Below are 23071 nucleotides of genomic sequence, written 5' to 3' on the forward strand. Positions count from 1 at the left end.
TTGAACTGTGGCTAGAGGCAAACGAAATAAAAGCAGAAAAACAGGTCAGTGTATTTTTAGCGTGCATTGGACCAGAAACTTATGGACTGCTGAAAAACTTGGTAATACCAAAGAAGCCCGCAGAAATGACTTATGAAGAGTTGACTGATACGTTGAAATCACATTATCAGCCGAAGCCTTTGGTCATAGCGGAGAGATTCCATTTTCAGAAACGTGATCAAAAAGAAGGAGAGTCAGTGACAGATTACATAGTGGCAATAAGACAATTGTCGAAGGATTGTGAATATGGAACTCACTTAGATGACGCATTGAGAGATCGCCTTGTGAGTGGACTGTCCGCAGAATCGATTCAAAGAAAATTACTGGCGGAAAGAGAGCTGACGTTTACACGCGCATGTGAAATAGCGTTGACAATGGAGATGGCGTCGAAGAATTCTCTTGAAATCTTGGGAAAAGTACAGGGTGCAGCTGTAAATCAAGTCTCTAAATCATATCTTGGAAGCAAAGGACGACGGCAGTTTAGACATGGAAATGAGAATCCAAAACTGAAAAATTATCAGGAAGGGGACAGTGAACAGAGATGTTATCGTTGTGGGGGAGGGGGACACTCACCTCAGGAATGCCGATTTAAAAATGAGAAATGTCATGCATGTTCCAAGACAGGGCACATTTCCAGAGCATGTCGGAATAGGAGACAGACTGCCAAGGCCCAGTATGTGGAAACGGAGGATCACAATGTAGACGGTGAAGATGACCCATTAGGGGTCTTTACAGTTTACATGGTATCCAGTGGGGATGGAGGCATTAAAATTAATTTGAAAGTATGTGATGAGGACATTAGTATGAAGTGTTGCACCAGAATATGTTTCCGCATTTACCCATTGAAAAGTCCAACATCAGATTAAAATCGTACTCAGGAGAAATCATTCCCCTTCTTGGCTGCGTTCAGGCACCAGTGCAGTACGGGGACCAGAAAGCTACACTGCCCCTCATCATAGTGAAAGGAAACAGGCCGGCTCTGTTTGGTCGAAATTGGTTGGAAAAGCTAAAGCTGGACTGGAGGAATATTTTCACAGTTGAAAAAGGAACGAAACATGGCGACCCGGAATTACAAGCAGTGCTGCAGCGCCACTCTGTGGTGTTTTCGGAGAAGGCCGGTGCCATAGAGGAATTCAGAGCAATTATAAGAATGCAGCCGAATGCACAGCCAGTCTTTTGCAAAGCCCGGCCAGTGCCGTATTCATTGAAGGAGGCTGTGGAAAAAGAACTGGATAGGTTAGAAAAAGAGGGAATAGTTTCCAAAGTGGATCATAGTAAATGGGGGGCCCCGATCGTAGTTGTACCGAAGGCTGATAAATCCATCCGCATCTGTGGGGATTACAAGGTCACAATAAATAACCAGCTGGAAGTAGAGACGTACCCTCTGCCCAACACTGAGGATTTATTTGCGACCCTAGCAGGAGGGAAGTGGTTCTCAAAGTTAGACCTTTCGCATGCTTATCAGCAGTTGAGATTGGACAAAGACTCTGAAGAGTATTTAACCATTAATACTCACAGAGGACAGTACCGATACCATCGTCTTAGCTATCAGGTTGCCAGCGCACCGTCAATTTTTCAATCAGTGATGGACCAGGTCCTACAAGGGCAAGAAGGGGTGACTTGTTTCCTGGATGACATCTTGATCACAGCCGACACAAAAGCCCTGCACTTAAAAAGGCTGGAGGCAGTGTTGAGCTCTCTTGCACGTTATGGGGTGAGAGCAAAGTTAGCCAAGTGCAGTTTTCTACAGCCAAGTGTAGAGTATTTGGGGCATCGGATAGATCAAGAAGGCCTGCACCCTACTCAGCACAAAGTGGAGGCTATTGTGAATGCCCCAAAGCCCACAAATGTCTCGGAGTTACGTGCGTATTTGGGGCTTTTGAACTATTATGGCCGTTTTCTGAGAAACTTGTCTAGTGTGCTACAGCCATTGCACACTCTGCTTAAAAAAAGAGGAAAAATGGAGCTGGACGCCTGCATGTGAAGAAGCCTTCAAGAAGGGTAAAGAGATGTTACTGAGTAGCACAGTTCTGGTACATTATGATACAGAGAAGCCGTTGAGATTGGCATGTGACGCATCCCCGTACGGGGTGGGGGCAGTCATTTCGCATTTGATGGACAATGGGGATGAGACCAGTTGCGTTCGCCTCTCGCACTCTGACTGAGGCTGAGCGAAAGTATGCGCAAATAGAAAAAGAGGCGCTGGCAATCATTTATGGGGTAAAAAAAATTCACAAGTATCTTTATGGACGTAAGTTTACTCTCATAAAATAAGGGATTTTTTTTTTTACGACCCACAAACTTTAAAAATAAAACACTAATCATTAAAAGTCTAAAGAGTTTATAACTAGCCAACATATGTGCGAGAGAGAAAGAGACAGTATGTGTGTGTTTGTGTGTGTATGAGAGAGAAAGAGACAGTGTGTCATTAAAAAAATAATATCATAGAGAATGTTTAAATAATATCAGCTTACGAGGGAAACGGAGGCGGAGTAGTGGTGCTTGCTGGAGATGATTCGGGAGAGGTCCGTGCACCTATACCGATCAGAGCGCGCGCTGACACGGAGTAAAGCCTTTATACTCGACGTGACAGCACGAGCGCGGCCGGCAAATATGACAAGTTGATCATTTCGCCACAGCTTTTTTTGTAACAGCGCGCGCGGCGCCAGCCGCATCCAAGGATGAACGACTTCAAACCGAATATGTCCGAGGCGAGCTTGCTCTGACCGTCGCAACTCTGTCATCATTATGTTAAGCCCGCCCTCCGACTCTATACACGATGTGATTGGCCCTACCAGAGTTGGGGTTTTCCAGCTCAAACGTCTATGGAGAGTTGCTAAACCACACTTTGCTGCAAAATAATTTTTGTTGCCGCTAGGGTGCGTCTAGATTTCTAGGCTAGTTTTCCACATGACCTCCACATCATCAAGCAGAACCATAGAGGTGTTGCGCAATCTATTTGCTGCATATGGTCTTCCGGAAGAGGTTGTGTCAGATAATGGACCCCAATTCGCCTCCGCAGAATTCAAGCAGTTCCTTGACAAAAATGGAGTAAAACAAACTCTGGTACCACCATATCATCCAGCGTCAAATGGAGCGGCTGAGAGGTCGGTGCAAATACTGAAGATGGCGCTGGTGAATCAGGTTCTTGACGCAAGGGGACATCCCAGCATCTCTCTGCAGCACAGGCTGTCAAACTTTCTGCTCATGTACAGGGCGACGCCGCACGCAGTCACCGGTCGCTCCCCGGCTGAGCTGTTTTTAAAGAGAGAACTTCGCACCCGGTTCAGTCTTTTGAGACCAGATCTGTCACGCACTATAGAGCATCAGCAGGCAAAGCAAAAGCTCTATCATGATGAAGACAGACTGAAATTGAGAGAGTTTCAGGAAAATGACCAAGTCAGAGTGAAAAACTTCAGAGGAGGAGATGAGAAATGGACTGCCGCGACGGTCATAAAGCGCTTAGGTCCTGTGACATACCGAGTCTGGGAAGGAAACAGACAACGATCAGTTCATGTGGACCACATGCTGTGGAGAAGAGGAGAACTCAAGGAACTGGAGTCATGCACACCGTTTGAGGGCCGGGACCTTACATCCGATGCCTCACTAGAGCCTGATCTAGTAGAGGCCAGCGAATTGAAACTGCCTGACTCCGACTCCTCAGAGAAGGGCATCTGCCTGGGCCCAACATTGTCGGGCAATGTTACGTCCCCTCTGGGCAGCCATAGCAGCACTGCTGTTGTACCTCCCGTAGTGCAGCCAAGGAGAAATCCAGAGAGACTCAGGAAGGCTCCCAAGAGATTGGACTTATAAGCTGTCGGAAAAAAAAAAATGGAACGACTGTTCTTGGTTCAAGAAGATCTTGAAAGTTAAGTTTGGTTTGTTTGTGTGTTTTTTGTTTTCCCCCAGGTTTAAGCTTAAAGGGGAGGAATGTAATAAACTTGTTTTATATTTGTTGGGGGTTCTCATGGGGCGAAGGCAGTAAGGTGATTGGTTCATAGTCACATGACTCAGTGTAATCAGGAAGCTCAGCAATGTGCACGGAGCTGTGGATGTGTGATGATTGCCGCTGTTCTTGGAAGTGATCAGTAAAACTTATTGAGTATTGCAACCACCGTTTCCAGTGCCTCATTCGAACTACAAGATATCACAGGTACTTTATGACAAGGGTCAATTAGTCGTCACTTGGTCAGCATGTCATTATTTTATGGCAGCGTTGTAAGGATGTCGTGGTAGAGTTCCATTTTTTTAGAATCTTGGCTAACGTTTCAGCATGTCCTCATGGTCCCCTGGTCTTAAGATAATAGCCTATAGGCTGTATCAATGTCACAGTCACCAACTAATGGTCATCGTCTCTGTCACTGTCATCGTCACTGTCACGCGTTAGTCCCCGTCTGCAATACAGTTCCCAGCAGCATCCTGGCCCACACCGCACCTCCTTCACCATTACCCGCACCTCCCAGCAATCATCATTACTCATCACTCTCTTTAGCTGTTGTCTTCATTGTTCACCTTTGTATTTAAGTTCCTCCTTGTCCTCTGGGTCAGTTATTGTTTGTGCCTTGCACGCTGTTTCGTATTGTTGCTTTTGTAAGTTCTTGTTAAATAAACTGATATCTCTTTAGTGGATTCTGAATGTTACAATCAATGTATTTTATTTACAAGTTACATATGTGATATTAATTTGTCATGACTGACATTCTATTTTTACAAGCTGCAGAGATATATACTTTATACTGAATGCATATTATATACTTTATAGAGATACTGAATGCATGTTTCATATTTTTCAGTGTTCATTAAAATGATTTTTTTACGCACTCTTTTAATGGAGTGAGCGAAATACACACACTCAAAAAAAATCTGTTGGATTAAAAAAAAGTAGCCTAGATCGGTTGCACATGTTTATTTTATGGTTTCTTAACATCATTTATCTGTTCTTGTTGCCTAGTTTTTTATATGTTGTTTTTATACTTTTTGTCACGTGATCTTGTGTTAATTTAACATGACTTATGTTTAAATGAAAGCTTCATTCAGTATATAAAGTGGTGTTTCAATAAATACAATTATAATAAAATAATCCTGATTAAAAAAATAAATAAATAACTGATAAAACTGAAAAAAAAAAAAAAAAAAGATCAAATAAATTTTCCCAGTTTGGGAAACCGTAAGCTGACTTTATATATATATATATATATATATAGCAAAATTAACATTGTAGGTTTAAATGTTAAAACTAGTTAGGCAATTTCAAACATACTGTACATAAAGAGAAGCAAGTTACACAAATATATGTCTGAAATGCGTATGTTAAAAAAAACCACACAATCCAATAAGAATAAAGGCCAAAGTAAGGGTTTACATGTAGCCTGCTTTGGCCTTAATAGATGATCTCCAAAATAGTTAATATCTTGCTTAAGAACAATAAGAACAATGACAGTATAACTAAATTAATATAAAGTAAATTTAAACATGTTTTGAGAGAATTTCTTTGAAATGTGCTGCCTTTCATGACCATTTCACTCAAATGTGTACTTCAGTTCAGGTTGGAAGATGAATTTCACAGAAACTAATGCCAAGGTTATACTGTAAGATTATCTGGCCTTCAATGACAATCCTGATGTCCCCTGGTCGTTCATGGGCGTCCTGGTGTTTGAGAACATCTCTAGAATAGATCCTGGGATGAAGCCTTCATTTGCAGACTGGAGAATCCAAAATGGGATTCAACACTTCTACATCAATATCAAATGTAATTTCAATAATTTAATAATGTCAATATCACAAGAAATATAAAAATGAATACAATGAGAACCAGTTATGGTCAACAAAGACTGTTAGACCTCAGTTCTAGGATTGTGAATGGTATTTAGAGCAAAGATATCCAATAGTGTCTTCTTGTACAATTATGGCGAAATAAGACTTTGTTTTTGATTTTAAAGGCAGAAGTTCATCAATACCTAAAAACAAATTTGAAAAATAAGAAAGCTGTAAAATGTGTTTCTATTTGTAAACATTAATTTTAATGTTTTTGCTTAAAGGTATAGCGGAGGATTTTCTTTTTCCGGGTGGGTAGTCTATACTATTGGTCCACCTAAGTGTCAATCATTCTGGTGATATGTTTACGTAAGGCCGTCGTAGGCTACGTGCTCATCCCTATGTAGTTTTCACTTTCATGTGTATTATGTCGGAGTTACGGTTTCAGCCATTCCTTTGAAAATGGCTGAGGGTCGAACGAGAAAAAATGTTTACTAAGTGTATGATAAGAAGAGAAAGGCCGCAGAATATAGAAACAAGACCAGAGAGAATGAGATTTTGGGTGAATATCACACACTGGCGTGCGCTAAAAGCACAGGTTGGGCTTCTCACGGATGCCGCAGTCGCGAAGATTCTACCAGACAGGTAAAGTTTGTCACGCTATTTGGAGAAATCCATTTAAAATCACTAGTAAAAGTTAATGCAAGCTACAATGCTAGCCCTGGCACGAGTCATGCACCGCATAGACACGGTAAACATCTCAATTTGTCTAAAGTAGCCTTTTGTCCAAAATGGTAAATGGTATCACGCTGAAATATTCTAAAATCTTGTGTGTTTATTATTACACAAATGCAACAAGCTACTTCTCCATATGCAACTATGTATAAAAATAACGTATTAACAATGAGAGATATTAGGTTAAGGACCAACGTAGCACTGCTTATATGTTGCTATGTAACGTAATTGCGATTTGCAAAATAGTTTCCTCAGAACGTATTTCGTGTGATACAGGGTTGCACATATCATGTCTTGAGTCCTCGGTCACTCAATCGATCAGTATAATAAGTAAATAAAACACGGAAGGGCATTTGACATGTTGTCTTTTTTATGAATGTTTTTTAGTTAGTTTAGAATTTGCAACATAATTGTGCAAGGTGTATAGACGTTCCCTAGCTCTCGGGAGCAAGAGTGTTGTGTTTGTGCATGTGCATTTTTTTAAAAAAAATTGGAGAGGGCGGGTCTTCTCTAAAATTCGGAAAGATCCTCCGCTATACCTTTAACTCGACTTTGATTTTGTCACTGTTTAATTAATTTATTAGTTTTATTTCCTGTTTATTCAAACAGGCTGTATTTGTAATTCTTTAAAACCAATAAAAAAAACCTAAAATATATGAGAAAATGAATAAACAGAATGAACAGAACATTCATTTCGTTCATTTTCGGAACGCAAACGAAGATCTTTTTGATCAAATCTGAGTGATCAAAAAGATCTTCGTTTGCGTTCCGAAAATGAACGAAAGTCTTACGGGTTTGAAACAACACGATGGTGAGTGTAACGGTCACCGTATAGATCTGCACTACATTTCCCAGAAACCTCTTCACCACACACCTGCAGTCACTCTCCTGTCTCCAAATCACCTGCACCTGTTCCAAATCAGCAGCCAGCTCCATATAAACTCCCAGTTTTCCCTCAGTCATGGTCAAGCCTCCAACGGGAACAGACCCTAAACAGTCTCCAAGGAACACGCTGATTCAGCCGGCACCAGGAATGTAACGTATACTTACCTGAAAATACTAACCTCTCTTTCCATGTTCTGATGTTCCTAGAATCTGCTCCTTGATCCTTGTTTCCTGAGTCCGGTAATCTCCCTGAGTCTCGTTTGCTGATGGATGATCTGAAAGAGAAAGACATGTATCACTGGACTGTGTTAGTTTGATGTTGATTACACTGAAGAGGATCTGCCCACCTGGAATCCTTCCTGCAACGTATCCTCCTCGAATTCACCACTGAAACTTTGAACACTCACCTTTGAACTTGAAATAAAGATTTATGTTTATTTACTTACCTCTGTCTCCGGGCCTGTATCCTGACGGTAAGTAATGAAATAATTTTTATTTTTGAGTGAACTATCCCGTAAAATAACAAAAGCCGGAGGTCATCATCTTCCAAAACCATCCTTCAAAATGTCATTTTCAGAGAAGAAAACAATATAACAAACATTATTGGATTTGATTATCTATGTGAAGTTTTATGGTATTAATTTTATTTGTGCAAATGTAAAACATTACATCCAGTTATATAACAATACAGAGTATTTGCATTACAATATCAACATTTCAAAAATGGTTGTAAAGAAAATCTAAATAACCTTAAATTGGACACACCATGTCCTCCAATGGCTAAGTTAAGCTCTTTGTTTCCATCCTGGCAATTCACCTTTGGCTAAGCCACGCCCTAGAATGTAGATTGACCAATCACAGCGCAGCCAAGAACGAGCTCCCACAGAGGTCGGACAATTTTTCACAGCGCTCCATTGACTTTCAACACAGGCGTCTCATAGTTTTGGTCTCGGCAGGCTATTACCGTCGAAGTTTTATCCAAAATATGGTTAAACGTTGTGCCTCGGGCATTTGTAACACAGATGCGTGTTTCCCAGAGAGGTTGGAGGAGGGTGTCTGTTTTTTCCCTTCCCAAAACCGAAGTCAAATCCTGACAAGTATCATCTATGGAAACTGTGTGGATGTCCTCAGTCAGCTAAACCCTGCAAAGATCAACAAGCGCATCTTTTTTTTACTTCTAACCTTACTGCGAGTGTGAAGTTATACTAGTTAGACCGTTTTATAATGTTTTAGGTTATGATTTCGGTTCTCATACCGGTTGTTGGTACGTTAGCACGGTGTTCCCAGTGTCCCATCCCTGTTCCTGGCGGCACACCAACACATCATCATAATCAGATGAGCTGATGGGTTGAATCAGGTGTGTTTGATAAGGGAGACAAAGAATACGCGCAGTGTTGGTGTGCCGCCAGGAATAGGGTTGGGAAACACGTTGCTAATAAATACAACGTTATACTTATGTAGCTAGTCCGTTTTCTTTGTAATAATGATTATAGAAGTGAATAGAGACCTACCCAGCTTTGCATGAACAGTGTTGCTCCCTGATATTGTTAGTCCCAGACTCCCAGCCTCCGTTTCGATTAGTAGGAAATGCGGTGGTTCATTTTTTGACTGTGACCGGTAACGCTATGCTTTTGCCTCTATTTTGGATGCCTTGTTGTTTCTTGCGTTTCACCTGTATGTCTTGAATATAGCCTTCGAACGCATATTGCAGCCCCTTTTGCCTACTTCTATCAGACACTTTATTTATTGCTTTATAAAAGTTTGATAACATTTCAGCAGGAAGAGCTGTTACAGCATAAGTGCAGATGAAGTTTGACGGATGTAGCAACAGTAACTAAGGGGGGCGGGGCTTAGCCAAAGGTGAATTGTCTTGACCTTAACTGTAAATTAATCCAGCTATAAATTCTAACGTTTAATTACCTGAGCCTGAAAGCATATTGCTCTAAATCTGATATAGGTCTAAACTTTATAGAAATACTGACATTTTATTTGCTCTGAAAATTATATATATATATATACACATATTTGTAATTATAAGAGATTAGTTGAATAGCATGTGAATGTGATATTATATGTAATGTTGCATAAATTATTAATGGATGCTATAGCGGAAAGGAATGTTTGTGTCTTTCATTTGGATTGCGTAGTCTTCGTCAAACATCTTCGATTGAGCTGGAGTGAAATGGTTAACCCAGTCACCGACCTCTCCTGTGAAAACAAACATACTTATTTATTAATTTTGACCACAATATGCTTTATATCATTTCTTATTACATGAGCCTCTGAATAATTGATTATGATTGCTCAACTGCCATGAGGGGTTTGTATAATGACAGCTAAACGATATTTCACTGTTGTGCTGCAATGTATTATATGGCTCTGGTGTGTTTTCAAATTAAGTTGTTACCTTGATGTTTATTCTCTAAAGCAAAAGCAAAAGCGAAGCTGTCTTTTACAGTGATTCATAAAATAAACACCAGCAACAAAAATCTAACATTATAACACATTTATTCCTCTGCCAAGCACTTTAGTTCGAAAGAGGTTGCCAAGCAACACATGCAGGCAGCAACGAAGAATCACAAACAGAATTTGCGCAGTAATCCATGTAATGTGGTCACAGGTGTATGTCTATTGAGTAATTTACAATGGCTTCGAACGCGGCTTAACCAATCAGAACCAAGGACCGGAATTATCAGTTTTTGCCCCCGTCAGTCAAGACCGTAACCTTAGACTGACAGAAACGTTTAAAAAAAAAAAAAAAAAAAAAATTAAAACTGTTTTAGGCTACTTTAGTTTTGTACACTTTGTCATGTTAATTACATTTATCATAATTAATTATATCATACTTATAATTATATAAAATGCATTTTGTTTTATTTGCTATGATTGGTCAGTTCAATCCCAGATAGCAAACTGACATTGAATCAACGTGGAAATATGACATCGAAACAACGTTGATCTGACATTGTTTTGCTCATCGAATTAACGTTGAACCAACGTCAGACGCGTCATCCTTTCAAAACTAACGGAAAATCAACTTGAAATCAACGCGTTGTTTCAACGTTATGAAAGCAAACCAATTTTCGATTTTCATTTAGCTTTGAAGAATGCCGCGTCTGACGTTGGTTCAACGTTAATTCGATGAGCAAATCAACGTTGTTTCAATGTCATGAGAGACGTCGTTTCCACGTTGATTCAATGTCAGTTTGCTGTCTGGGATGTGGCCGTTTTCTGATTGGCTTGAGGAAACGGGGTGGAGTCCACCTATTGGATTTGTCTGCACATTGACCAGAAGTGTTTCAAAATCCACAGATGCATGAGGGGATTTACAAATGCAAAAGAAGAATCATAAATGCGCGCAGTGATGTGCAAATGCACAGAAAGTTTTATCCATTTTTGTGAAACTACTCTTTACATTTGTTTGTGAATCTCAATCTACTGTATTTATTTGTGAATTTGACACATTTTTGTGAATCTCTTTACATTTGTTTTTGAATCTCAATCTATTTATTTGGAATAATGCAACAATTCTAACTCCGTAGTTTGATGCAGATTTTGCTCATCTCAAACTTCGTTCTATGGTATGTGGCATTGTGGGTGGAGCTTGTCAGCTGTTGTGAATTTCCTTTGTTTCCCTAATACTGATTAAATGAGCGTAAAGGAGTAGTTCACTTTACAAGTACACTTTAAACTTTACAAAGAGTTCATTTGGCCGGAAGCTAGAATTTTACTTTGTAACATGTTAAATATAAATAATTTTCTTACACAAACATAATCAGACATAATCACAGGCATAATCAGAGGCATAATCAGAACGAGAAAGCCGCGATGAAGAGAGTCAAGCAGAACCTCACCACACACGGCTCTTACTAAACGTTTCTGAATGATAATTTGCTACATTTTTTAACTTTATACACGTTTGTTTTACACAATAGCATCTGACTGGCTACTAATGTTATACTCAAACAGCGTTGGCAAGTTTACGTTCTTGATCAAATCGAAAATAACGTCATAAAACATATACATGAAAAATACATTTACAACTTAGTACTTATACAAAATTCAGGTCCATAATGTTTGTACGCGTTTGTCGTAGACACAAAATAGCATAACTAGTAGCTATAAAGCCAGCGCTGGCATTTGAAAAAAATAAAACACAAGGCTGCGTGTGAAATAATACACGCAAATACATTTAAAATGATGAAGTCTTAGCCTACTAACAGGTTGTGGCCCAGCAACTGCTGCCTCTTGTTTTAAAGTCGGAACTGCTTCATTTTTTAGTAACAGTTTCTTGTTGAATCCGGCATTGAACTTGTGGAGATTCTGGAAGCTGTCTTCCGTAAAATGCGCAGCACAGAGAGCTTAATTACGATCGTCATTTTCAGGAACATAATAAAACATAAATTGTATCCATTGTTGACGAAGTATAACGTCCGTGGGAAGCTCGAACACAGAAGACCTGACAGCTGCGTGAACAACACACTCGACGAGCCGCAGAAATATGGCCATGCCCTTTTCTGCATATTCCGGAGGAAGAGTTGATGCAAATGTGTGGGTTAGTGACGTCTAAAACCCAGCTTTAGTCCCAATCGAGTCGTTTTTGTAGGCAATATACTTCCTGATTTTTAAAAGACGATATCTCTGCTTACACTGAACTTTCAGCGCTGCAACTTTGCAGATACTATTCATGCAGCAACATTACACACTATTTAAAATGAAAAAAGTGAAATCGCAGTCAACCGCCCCTTTAAGGGGGGTACACCAGTCCTATTTTTGGGGAAATATTAGGTCCTGCTCCTCATTCTATTACTAAAAACATTTAAAAGTATAAATAACTAAGAATAAATATCATCTAATAAGTGTCATATCATCTCTACTGATGAGATCTTGTGAGGTGAAACAGTGATTTCAGTATGACGGAGTTGAGTTGAAGCAAAACCTTTTACAGTGCTAAGTGCATTGTCACACTCCTAATAAGGAATTTCTAGTATGGTTTTATATTAACCTTTTCTCATGAAGGCAGAAATAGACTGATCAAACACAGGTTTCGGAATGAAGGAGTAGTTAGCCATTGGATTGTCTTTCATGACTTGGAAGGATGTCAACTGCGCAATCCTTTCTATGATATCCTCAGAAACAGACAGGTCCAGATAGTGCATGATTCTTTTAATCTCCCTAACAGGATTCTTGGTGAGAGGAAAAGAGAAAAACATAGATACAAGAAAGTTAGTCTTAAAAAAAGGATATAAAATAAAAGATAAATCAGATTTTAGCAAAATGACAGGACTTGAAAGGATATACTGGATTAAAACTATACCTCCTTCATGTCCTCATAGAGCAGGTAGAGAATATTCTTTTCCTTGCATTCCTTCCAGTAAGCTTTGACATGGTCATACCAAGAGCCCCAACCTACTGTAAAAACATTCGAGTACAGAGTAAAGATTCCAGGTTTAAATTACATTCTGCATTTAAATATGTAGTTTTCTCTCACATTCCCCCTTCATGAACTTGTGAATGTATCCATCCCAAGGTCCTGGCTCTGGCTGGGTAAGATTCATACGTTCAAAGTGGAAGTAGCTTACAAGATTATCCTTAGCATTTCGGGCTGTATAGATGACCTGGGGAAAAGCAGGCAGAGCAGCTAGTGGACATGATTTCTGGTACTCTGTGGTCAGAGGCAAATCAAGGGGTTTAAACATTATATTGCCGAGTACCTATTACCAGAACACTCTAGAGACAGGTCATTTTGTTATCTTTTGCTTTGGATAGGAAGAATGAAAATAAACCCAAATTTGACCTTGTGTTTGAAATTTGTTTCAATTAAATTATTACCTTGCATTTATTTTCCCAGAATCCTTTAGGCACTAGTTGAATGGGTAAGTGAGTCTTGATTACTCTCGGTGGTTTCATCTGTCTAAGTAAGTCAAGCCCTGAATGAAGCATAAAAGATAAAAATGTTCAAGACATGAGTGGTGTAGACGCAGGTGCACTGACACATTCTTCATATCACAAAAACCTTGTGATAAGTATAGATGAAGCATGTATAGAAATGCTTACCTGATGGTATAGGTGGAGGAGAGAAAATTTCCAGAAATGGTATACGGACAACTGTCGGCGCTCTCTTGCACACCTCAGCATCTCCATTGTGCAGCAGAAGATCCACTATCTCTTGAGTCCAGGTTGTGCCTTAACACAGAGACAAGCATTAGACAACTTGTTCTCAACCAGGGAGCAGGAGCCCACAAGGGGGCCTCAGCAAATTTCTGTGTAATATTACAAGATGACTGTAATATTATGCAGACTCAGAGAGCACAACTGGAGAACAGTTTTACATGAGTTTATGCGGCAGAGAGTGAGTCAAAGCAGGCAGGAATCTGAATGAAACAGAGCAATGAGTGATGATGATATGGAGACTGAAAGTAACAGTCTTTTCTTGAATATAGCTAAGAGGGGAATGAACGAAGAGAATGGATGGACACACCTCAGTTGCAGCTGGCAGGAGAGGATCCAGGAAACAGGGGAAGTGCACAGAGTAGTGATGTTACATTTGACTCTGACTGAAGCTTCAAAGTGCATATCAAGTACGCTGTGCAATTTCTCATGAAGCTCCGTGCCAGAGCACATACTATTTTCAGAGAAACACATCGATCAACGAAAAACGAAGCCTCCCCAGATAGCACAAATACCGTACGTCTGCAAGATGTCTGTTAAAGATCACTTCATCTGGAAAGCATCTGATGTTCACTAACATCTGATAGACATCTTTAAGATGTCAGTTTAACATACACTCTAAATCATTACATCTTAAAGACATCATCTATTTGACATCCTATATACATATTGCAGATGAGCAAACACTCTAAAAAATACGCCTTCCAGATGTAAACACACACATTAAATAGATGTCTCTGTGATGTACGTGTGCGGTCACTTTCTTTCCAGTCACGTGAATGCTTCACTTTGCGTGTCGGAGTGTTTGAACCCAGACCACTGCTTTGCAGGGTTTTGGAAGTTTAAGTCTATTTACTAACATTTTTTTTTTTGGAGTGACGTATCCATGACAGTATACAACAAAGGCCATGTCCACACTAATACGTTTTCGTTTGAAAACGGTTTGGCCTTCCTTCCACACTGAGACAATGTTTTAAATAAAAACGTAGCTTTTAGAAAACGCTCTCCAAAGCGGATAAATCTGAAAATGCTGTTTTTGCGTTGTAGTGTGTGTTGTGTGTAGTGTGTTGTAGACTGTGAAGCCAGAGGTATTTGAAAACGATGAGTTTAGTCATGTGATCCATGTTGTTGTATATTCATATACCGGTATTGTGCCTGTTATGTGCTATTCACTTACGCTGTTGCTACATACGTAACCTCGGTTCTCTCTAGAAGAGGGAATGAGTATTGCATAAGTTGGATAAGTTGGTTACACTGTGGATAAAGTCATCTTTTCTCGAGATATTAAAGTAAAAAATTATTCTTTATTTGTATTGTCAACACAGTGCAGCAGTCAGCAGACCTAGAGCAGGCTATCCTGCGTGCCCATTGGTTGGCTGCCCTGCAGCAACTGCAGCCTACCACTGAGCCTTGCGCATGACGTCACGCCCTCTACACAGCCAGAATGGGGGTGGCTTAGCGTATAAAAGACAGGCTCAGGGGCTGCATCACTGGTTTCATCAGCTGAAGTGAAAATTTGCTGTTGGAGCCTGCACGGTCGGGTTAAACAATATTCGTTCCCTCTTCTAGAGAGAACCGAGGTTATGTATGTAACCGAGTACGTTCTCTTACGAGAGGGTCTCTCGTATTGGGTAAGTTGCTTATGCTACGGGAACCCATTGTTAACGCCTTGCGTGCCCAGCATCAACTGTGCGGAGTGCGTAATGTAAGCCCTCAGTGCCCTGACAGGGCAGAGGAGATTAACATCGCCCTCACTATCGGATGCTAGCAGAGCCGAGAGGGAAATGACCTGCGCTTTAAAGGAGGTTCCCAACACTTTTGGGACATAGCCGTGCCTTGGCCTGAGGATGACTTTTGAGTCATTTGGCCTGAACTCAAGACACACAGCGCTAACAGATAGCACGTACAAATCCCCTACGCGTTTGACTGATGACAGAGCTGTTAGAAAAACGGCTTTGAGCGAGAGGTACTTTAGGTCCAAGGAGTCTATTGGTTCAAAGGGGAAAGCTTTCAGTGTTTCTAGGACCATTGAAAGATCCCACATGGGAACCGACTGGGGTCGCATAGGGTTATTCCTTCTGGCTCCTCTAAGGAAGCGGATGATAAGCTCGTTTCTTCCTATTGACTGACTGTGTGTCGACTCAGTAAACGCTGCAGAGGCCGCCACATATAATTTAAGCATGGATGGGGACCTGCCCTTATCCAACAGCTCTTGAAGGAAGCCAAGCAACCACTGGACCCCACATCTTCATGGGTCTAGATCTCTATCGACACCATTTGGAGAACACCGACCATTTAGACGTGTAAAGCTGCCTTGTAGAGGGAGCTCTGGATTACGTAATCGTGTTCATCACTCCTTCTGGCAAGACAACGGGTACCTGTTAATTACCCATGCATGTAGAGACCAGCCCTCTGGATGGGGATGCCAGATTGAGCCGCAGGCTTGAGAGAGAAGGTCTCTCCTCACCGGAATCGGCCAAGGGAAGGAATCGTCACCCAGGTCGATTCCTTCAGCTTCGTCCCTTGAGGCGGCGGCAGTGTGGGCCGAAGCCGCCAGCTGCGTGTCCAGGAGGGGCGGAGAAGGAGAGAGGGAGGCTGGTGGGATGAAATCTGGCGAGCTCTTCACTCTGAACTTAGGTTCCGGTATCCTCTGCGAACGGCGCTTCTTCTTGCGTGGTCCGGATGGCGGAGTGACACCAACCGTGGTGAAGGCTCCGAGTTGAGCCCGCAGGGTCGACAATGGAAGCTGCGTCACAGTGCACGCAGCCTCCTGAATCCAGGGCAAGGGCTGAGTGGTTTGGGCCCAGGCAGAGAGCGCTGTTTTAGAGAAGGAAAAGTGCTGCAGCGGTGAACACTCACAAGGCAAATATCACAGTAAAAAAGGATACTCAACATCAGATGGCGTAGCAGGCACGGAAGGCCGAAGGCGGCAAAGGCCGGCTTCTTCAGGCGCTGACCTCTGCTTGCTGGCCGCTAGTTTCAATGGTGGATGACTTCTCTCAGAGTCCAACGATGCGGAGAGCTTCGCTGAAGATGATGAAATCAGTGATGCAGCCCCCTAGCCTATCCTTTACCATAAGCCACCCCCTTCTGGCAGATTGTGACACGTAGAGGGTGCGAAGTGTCCTCAATGGGCGTGACGTCAAGCGCAAGGCTCAGTGGTAGGCTGAAGGGCAGGGCATGCAAGATAGCCTGCTCTAGGTCTGCTAGCAGCTACACTCCGTTGACAATATATTAAAAATGACGGATCATTTTTGGCTTCAAAATCTAGAGAAAAGATGACTTTACCCAATAGCATAAGCAATTTACGCAATAGAGAGAACCTTTCACAAGAGAACCATTTGTTTCTTTTTGTAGTAACTATGTTTTTTTGTAGTAACCATGGTTTAACTATGTTTTTCGCAGTAAAACCATAGTAACTAAAAATGAACCAAAGTTTTACTATGATAACCTTGGTTTAACCATGTTTTTTTTGTGTAGTAACCATGGTTTAACTATGCAAATCTCACTTGATGATACTGATACGTGTTACTAATCTGTCAAATGGGTGTACATGCAAAATAATAGACCTGACACTTTTTCAATGTAATGTGTGTGTGTCACTCAGTAACTTTAAATCTAGAGATTGTTATAAAATAGTTCTAAGCACATTTCTTTTACGATTTGTCCTGACTGTGTATTTCATTTGTATTTCATGAATAAATAGGATGAGTTAATATTTCAAACTGTTTTTTTTTTTTTTTTTTTTGGATTTATTGTCAGTACCGGGCTCACAATTCACTGGGGTTGGGTACTTTGATATGAGATGTTTGCTTAGAGCAAACTAGAGAAAGGTTTTGTTCAGTTTTTTTTAGATTGAACTTTCTTTCTTTCTTTCTTTAAAAGAAAATTTATTAAAAAAAATTCATAAACTTTTTTTTTGAAATTGGAAGTTTCTGTATATTTAAAATTTTTTTTACAGGTGTTTTACCTGTATATTAAATTTTACACATTGTGTTGTGTTTTAGAATGTATAATGTCCAGGTAAGGAGCTGTCAGTACCTTTTCTGCTATTTTATTATTATTTCAGGCACAGAGATGACCGCTTTTACCAAAGCATCCAAAGGCAACACAGGACATTACCCCTGACTGTGAGATCCAGCGGACCTAGTCCCAGGTCATAAGAACACATGTCAATATTCACACATAATTTGACCCTATGAAGAGACTGGCAGAACCCCCTGAATGGAATTAATCTAATCATTAAACTAATGCCATTATGTTAATCTTGAATACCGTATATAATGTAGTTCACATGTGATGTTATGTAAGGACATAGAATCAGTGGATCTAATTTGTATTCCCACAACAGAAGACAGTTGCTTTAAATCCATTGCTCAAATGGTGTCAAGAAAGAGTGCAAAGTACACACAGTATAGTCTGGTCTTACACTAACTGGACATTAAAAAGTACAAGACCTTAGGATGATTAGCAAGATATTTTTTAACAGTGTTTTACCTGCTTTAGGATATGTAGAGATGAGTAGGTCTGATGGGTCAGGACAGAATTCACTGATTGATTTCCAGTTGTCTGCAATGGTGCTCATGAGAGGGACACCCTGTACATCTTTTAGAGGAAACCGATAAATAGAATCACCTGCCCTCTTAATGGCTTCTTCGTAACTCAGTACCTCTTCCATCACCACAAAATAAGTCCTCTGGAATATCCTTATCCCTTTTAGTCCTGTTTTCTGAAGTTTTCCACCCTAATTTACTCTTGTTGAAATCTTTCTTTTTGCCTTTTTCTTAAATGATCCTTGAATTAGTAGCCTTAGGTCTATAGGTCTTTGCCTACTCCTAAAGATAGTTGTTCGCTTGACCTTCTTCAATTATTCTGTTACATGTTAACATGTTCTGTTAGCTGTCCAAAGTTTTTTCTTAGACTTTTAGTATTCCAATTATGAATATTCTTTTGATTTTTTGTGTGCTCTCTCTCTCTGCCTCTTTCTGTTTTCTGTGTCCCTATATTTCTTTCTACTCCTTGGGAATAGACTGTAAATTCCTCAAGTGCAGGGTGCTTATATAACTCTTGGACAGCCAGGGCTGAATTCCAAACTTTCAGCAATGTTATCTTAACTGTTAATCTGAGTTCAAGGGAGTGTCTGAAAAGTGACACTTTAAATGAAAAAAAAAGTTTACAGACCACATTTCCTCTTAAAGCAGTGAGAATTATATAAAACTCAGAAAGATATATCTCAAATGATTTATGTGACCATTTATAAAACTAAATGTCAGTCCTGAACCCGAAACAAACCTAAGCAATTTACAATAAAACGTGATAAGTTTAGACACATGCATGCCTTTGGTGTGAGAGACCAGGGTTCGAATAAACTATGAGACACCAATGTGTCCCTGAGCAAGACACTTAACCCCTAGTTGCTCCAGAGGCGTGCGACATCTGACATATATACTGTAGCAATTGTAAGTCGCTTTGGATAAAAGCATCATGTAAAGGAATAAATGTAAATGTAAATGTAGATACTACATTTCTCTGCCAGTCATTAAGTAAGCAATACATATTAGTTTGAAATCCATCCATCCACCTGTATAGTATAAATGGCTATGCTGGTGTTTTTATACATTATGGATTTAAATTGTTTTAGCAATATTTCAACATGATTTCTATTTCGACATTAAAATGATGTTGCTACTTGTTAGGACTAAACCGAAGAAAGACTTTCAACCTCCTGTTTAATATTAGTTGGGATGTAAATATCATCTACAAATCAAGAGTGTCGACTTACAGACACCCCCTCCTCATCTGTCAACGGTTAACTTTGTAGTAGAGGTTTAAGTTGAGCTAGGCAGATACTAGCCACAGCAGGGAATGTCAACAAAATCACACTCCCCAAAAGCTGGAGACGGGCCTGACTGTACAGTAACTAAGTAGGCTATAGAAATCCTCCTTTCAACTAATTCATTCAAAATAGCCAAACATACTCATTTATAGCAAATGACTGTGGGCCTAATTATGAATAGATATCCTAATAGCCCTTTCTGGTAATTTGATTTTTAAACAATGCAATGAATGCAGCAATGCACTACTGTTTCAAATGTTATTGTACACCTTTTTTTTTTTTTTTTTTAAGAAGACAGAACGCAATACTGGCAGTTTGCAGTACACTAGTATTCCATTATACGGATATAGCTGATGGCTCTATTGACTTATTGATGTGAGTAACACAAGCATTGAGTCAGTCAATCACCTCTGATAAATTGTTTCTCCAAAGTTTAAACATTACATCACCTGTGCGTCATTGATCTCAGAGGTTTTTGTCTTTGCATAACTCATTGTGTCATGATACATCAATATGGGCCGCAATCTCCTCACAGGTGTGTGAGCATTGAGAGATACTGAGTTAAAGCTTGTGGTTCCAAAACTTAGTGCTAGCAAGGTTTGTAGTCTAGAATGTGAAATTGCAGGGATTACAGGATTGGTCATTCTGAGGTGCTTTACCTTCAGCGGGAATACAATGTTGCTATGCGGTTGCCACGATGTTCTGAGTGATTAGTGTGTTGCTATGCAGTTGCTGGGGTTTTCTTGCTGGTTTTTAGTTTTTTGTTGCTGGGGTCTTCTGGGTATATTGATCTTGTTAAATTCAAATATAACACTCTAAATTGGGAAACAATTATCACACTTTAGTTAAGCCGGGCTCAGACTACAGGAGTTTTATACCCTTACCGATTGTGAAATCATGTTGCATCACGCAAGGCCGGGGACACACGTGTGTGTACTTAATGACTGTAAGGTCCATTATGAATGTAATTTGATAGGCTAACTTACTTACGACTGATCAGGAGAATCATTAAACATTTTTTTCTCTCAAATCTCAAACATGCACACACTACAAGATTTGAAAATTGTAGCGATCACACACTACAAGATTGCACCTCGTGACTCACAGGGATGCGGATGGATCTCAACAGGTCAGTTAATGTTTACATTTGCTAGCAGCAGCTTTACACATACCCGGTATGTTAAAACATACAGGGGTCATTGAAGGTAAAGCCTTACTTTCCTTTTATACTTTATTGTGTCTTCCCCTTGAGAAAAACAACAAAGATGAAAGAACATCTTGATGTTTAGAGAGAACTGGCCAAATCCAAACTTGAGGAAGCTGTGTGTCGGTGTGTGTGTTAGTTTTTTTTTGTTACAGGTTAAGGAACAACTAGCATTATTGGAGATTGACTGAGTTGTTGTTTTGGACAGGCTGGTGCCCAACAACCCAGATCTGCGACCTGGAAGGTCACGACGTGCCTAACTTCAGGGTGTGAGTATCAGCTGCCTAACTGATGGAGATATGCCTCAGTCAATGTGTATACACTCATCAAAATGATTATTAGGAACACCATACTAATACTGTGTTTGACCCCCTTTCGCCTTCAGAACTGCCTCAATTCTACATGGCATTGATTCAACAAGGTGCTGAAAGCATTCTTTAGAAATGTTGGCCCATATTGATAGAAGAGCATCTTGCAGTTGATGGAGATTTGTGGGTTGCACACGAAGCTCCCGTTCCACCACATCCCAAAGAAGCTCTATTGGGTTGAGATCTGGTGACTGTGGGGGCTGTGCCATTTAAACGATGCCTAATCGGTACAAAGGGCCTAAAGTGTGCCAAGAAAACACCACCCACACTATTAAACCACCACCACCAGCCTGCACAGTGGTAACAATGCATGATGGATCCATGTTCTCATTCTGTTTACGCCAAATTCTGACTCTACAATCTGAATGTCTCAACAGAAATCAAGACTCATCCGACCAGGCAACATTTTTTCAGTCTTCAACTGTCTAATTTTGGGTGAGTTCTTGATAATTGTAATCTATTTTTCTTTTTTGTAGTGGAGATGAGTGGTACCCGATGGGGTCTTCTGCTGTTGTATCCCACCCGCCTCAAGGTTGTGTGTGTTGAGGCTTCACGAATGCTTTGCTGCATACCTCGATTGTAACGAGTGGTTATTTCAATCAAAGTTGCTCTTCTATCAGCTTGAATCAGTCAGCCCATTCTCCTCTGACCTCTAGCATCAACAAGGCATTTTCGCCCACAGGACTGCTGCATACTGGACGTTTTTCCCTTTTCACACCATTTTTTGTAAACCCTAGAAATGGTTGTGCTTGAAAATACCAGTAACTAAGCAGATTGTGAAATACTAATAATACCAACAACCACGCTCAAAATTGCTTAAATCACCTTTCTTTCCCATTCTGACATTTAGTTAATGACGAGTTCAGACTGCACGATTTTGGCCACGATTTTGGCTCGCCGACAGGTTTGACAGACAAATGCCCAAAATCACAGGCAAATCGATGCTCGTTCACGCGAGTGACAATCACGCAGTGTGAATGAGCAAAGACACGATCTGAGAGAATCGCCAATGTAGTTTTAAGTTTGAACACTTTTCACACAGCAGGATTCTGAATCGCCGACAGGTCCAGATATTTAGCATGCCAAATATCTCACGGGCGTTGGCGACTCTTCTGCGATTCAAACTGCTGCTGTGTGAAAAGTGTTCTGACTGAAAACTACATCGGCAGAAAGAGAGCAGCGGGGAGTTCGAGGAGGAGTTATAGGTCACAAATCAACATGGCATTGTTTCAGAAAAAGGCTTCTTCTATTTGGACCCAAGAAATGGAAGAAAAATTAGTGGAAATTTGGCAGGAGCACCTGTTTAGCACCTGAAGTTTCATCTGAGCTATACCACAACCGGGTCGAAAAAGAAAAAGTCTCTCGTAAAACTCCGGTCTTGAACGTGTGATGTTGCATTCACATCTCGCATGTGTTTGTTGTGAAACGTATGTAGTTTGCGCGCAGTGTGCTAGACAGAGCTGTCTGCGATTCTTCCTATAAGCCATGCAGTGTGAAACATTCTGTCGCCGATGCATCGTGCAGAGTGAACACAGCAGCGACTGAATGCTGGCCAAGATAATCATGAAGTGTGACAAGAACAGCAAACCCGACTACTTTGAAAATCGTGCAGAGTTCAGGAGATTGTCTTGACCAGGACCACACCCCTAAATGCATTGAAGCAACTGCCAACTGGGTTGGGAGAGAATTTACGTGCATCATTTTTTTTTTCTCTAAGAAAGACGTCTGTAATGGATATGGAAGCTCATAGCTCCTCTGGAAGCTTTCTTACTCCTCATTACTCATCACTTTGTGTTGAAAACAAGGGGGTAATCCATCGACTGAAAGTTGAAGCCTCACGGGAGCTGCTATCTTGTAGCAGAACTTCACTTGCGTTAGCATTCCCATTGACTCCCATTCATTTTTCGCATCACTTTGACAGCGAATAACTTTACATCTGAGGGGTTTGAAGACCCCATTTATCCTTTATTTATTTCTAAAGAAACACGACAATGTATAAAATGCTCCATAACCTTGTAATGTATGGCCCCATAGAAGCAGTTTTTTGTAAAAGTAAGGCTAACGATTGCATCATACCCA

General features: G+C 40.5%; 2 protein-coding genes across 4 annotated transcripts; one reads left to right on the forward strand and one right to left on the reverse strand.

Moving 5' to 3' along the window:
- Positions 1-56: 56 nt before the first annotated feature.
- On the forward strand, positions 57-7858 carry LOC120488763 (uncharacterized protein K02A2.6). Of its 2 annotated transcripts, none has more exons than XM_089121952.1 (2): positions 57-4192; positions 7621-7858. In XM_089121952.1, the coding sequence occupies exon 1, from the start codon at positions 863-865 to the stop codon at positions 2021-2023; it is 1161 nt and encodes a 386-aa protein (XP_088978078.1). In that variant the 5' UTR covers positions 57-862; the 3' UTR covers positions 2024-4192; positions 7621-7858. Both variants share the same exon structure in this region, with proteins under 2 accessions (XP_088978078.1, XP_088978079.1).
- A 177-nt stretch (positions 7859-8035) lies between these two features.
- On the reverse strand, positions 8036-18620 carry LOC120488764 (sulfotransferase 1 family member D1). 2 transcript variants are annotated; one of them, XM_089121954.1, is made up of 7 exons: positions 18082-18620; positions 13471-13599; positions 13246-13343; positions 12905-13031; positions 12731-12822; positions 12419-12599; positions 8036-9621 (listed from the first exon to the last, which is right to left on the reverse strand). In XM_089121954.1, the coding sequence occupies exons 1-7, from the start codon at positions 18260-18262 to the stop codon at positions 9506-9508; spliced, it is 924 nt and encodes a 307-aa protein (XP_088978080.1). In that variant the 5' UTR covers positions 18263-18620; the 3' UTR covers positions 8036-9505. The 2 variants fall into 2 exon arrangements, with proteins under 2 accessions (XP_088978080.1, XP_039541339.2); XM_039685405.2 differs by having other exon boundaries at positions 12731-12825.
- Positions 18621-23071: the final 4451 nt, after the last annotated feature.

Source organism: Pimephales promelas, chromosome 17 (assembly GCF_988280905.1).
Source record: "Pimephales promelas chromosome 17, fPimPro1.hap1.1, whole genome shotgun sequence".
NCBI classification, from domain to species: Eukaryota; Metazoa; Chordata; class Actinopteri; order Cypriniformes; family Leuciscidae; genus Pimephales; species Pimephales promelas.

Excerpts from the sequence above, each read along its gene's own strand:
- LOC120488763 (XM_089121952.1), top strand. The coding sequence starts at position 863 with ATGTTTCCGCATTTACCCATTGAAAAGTCCAACATCAGATTAAAATCG.
- LOC120488764 (XM_039685405.2), bottom strand. The coding sequence starts at position 18,262 with ATGGAAGAGGTACTGAGTTACGAAGAAGCCATTAAGAGGGCAGGTGAT. Across the intron at positions 13,344-13,470 it reads TCCTCCACCTATACCATCAG|GGCTTGACTTACTTAGACAG; the intron begins GTAAGCATTTCT and ends TGCTTCATTCAG. Across the intron at positions 13,032-13,245 it reads TCTGGGAAAATAAATGCAAG|GTCATCTATACAGCCCGAAA; the intron begins GTAATAATTTAA and ends GCTTTTCCCCAG.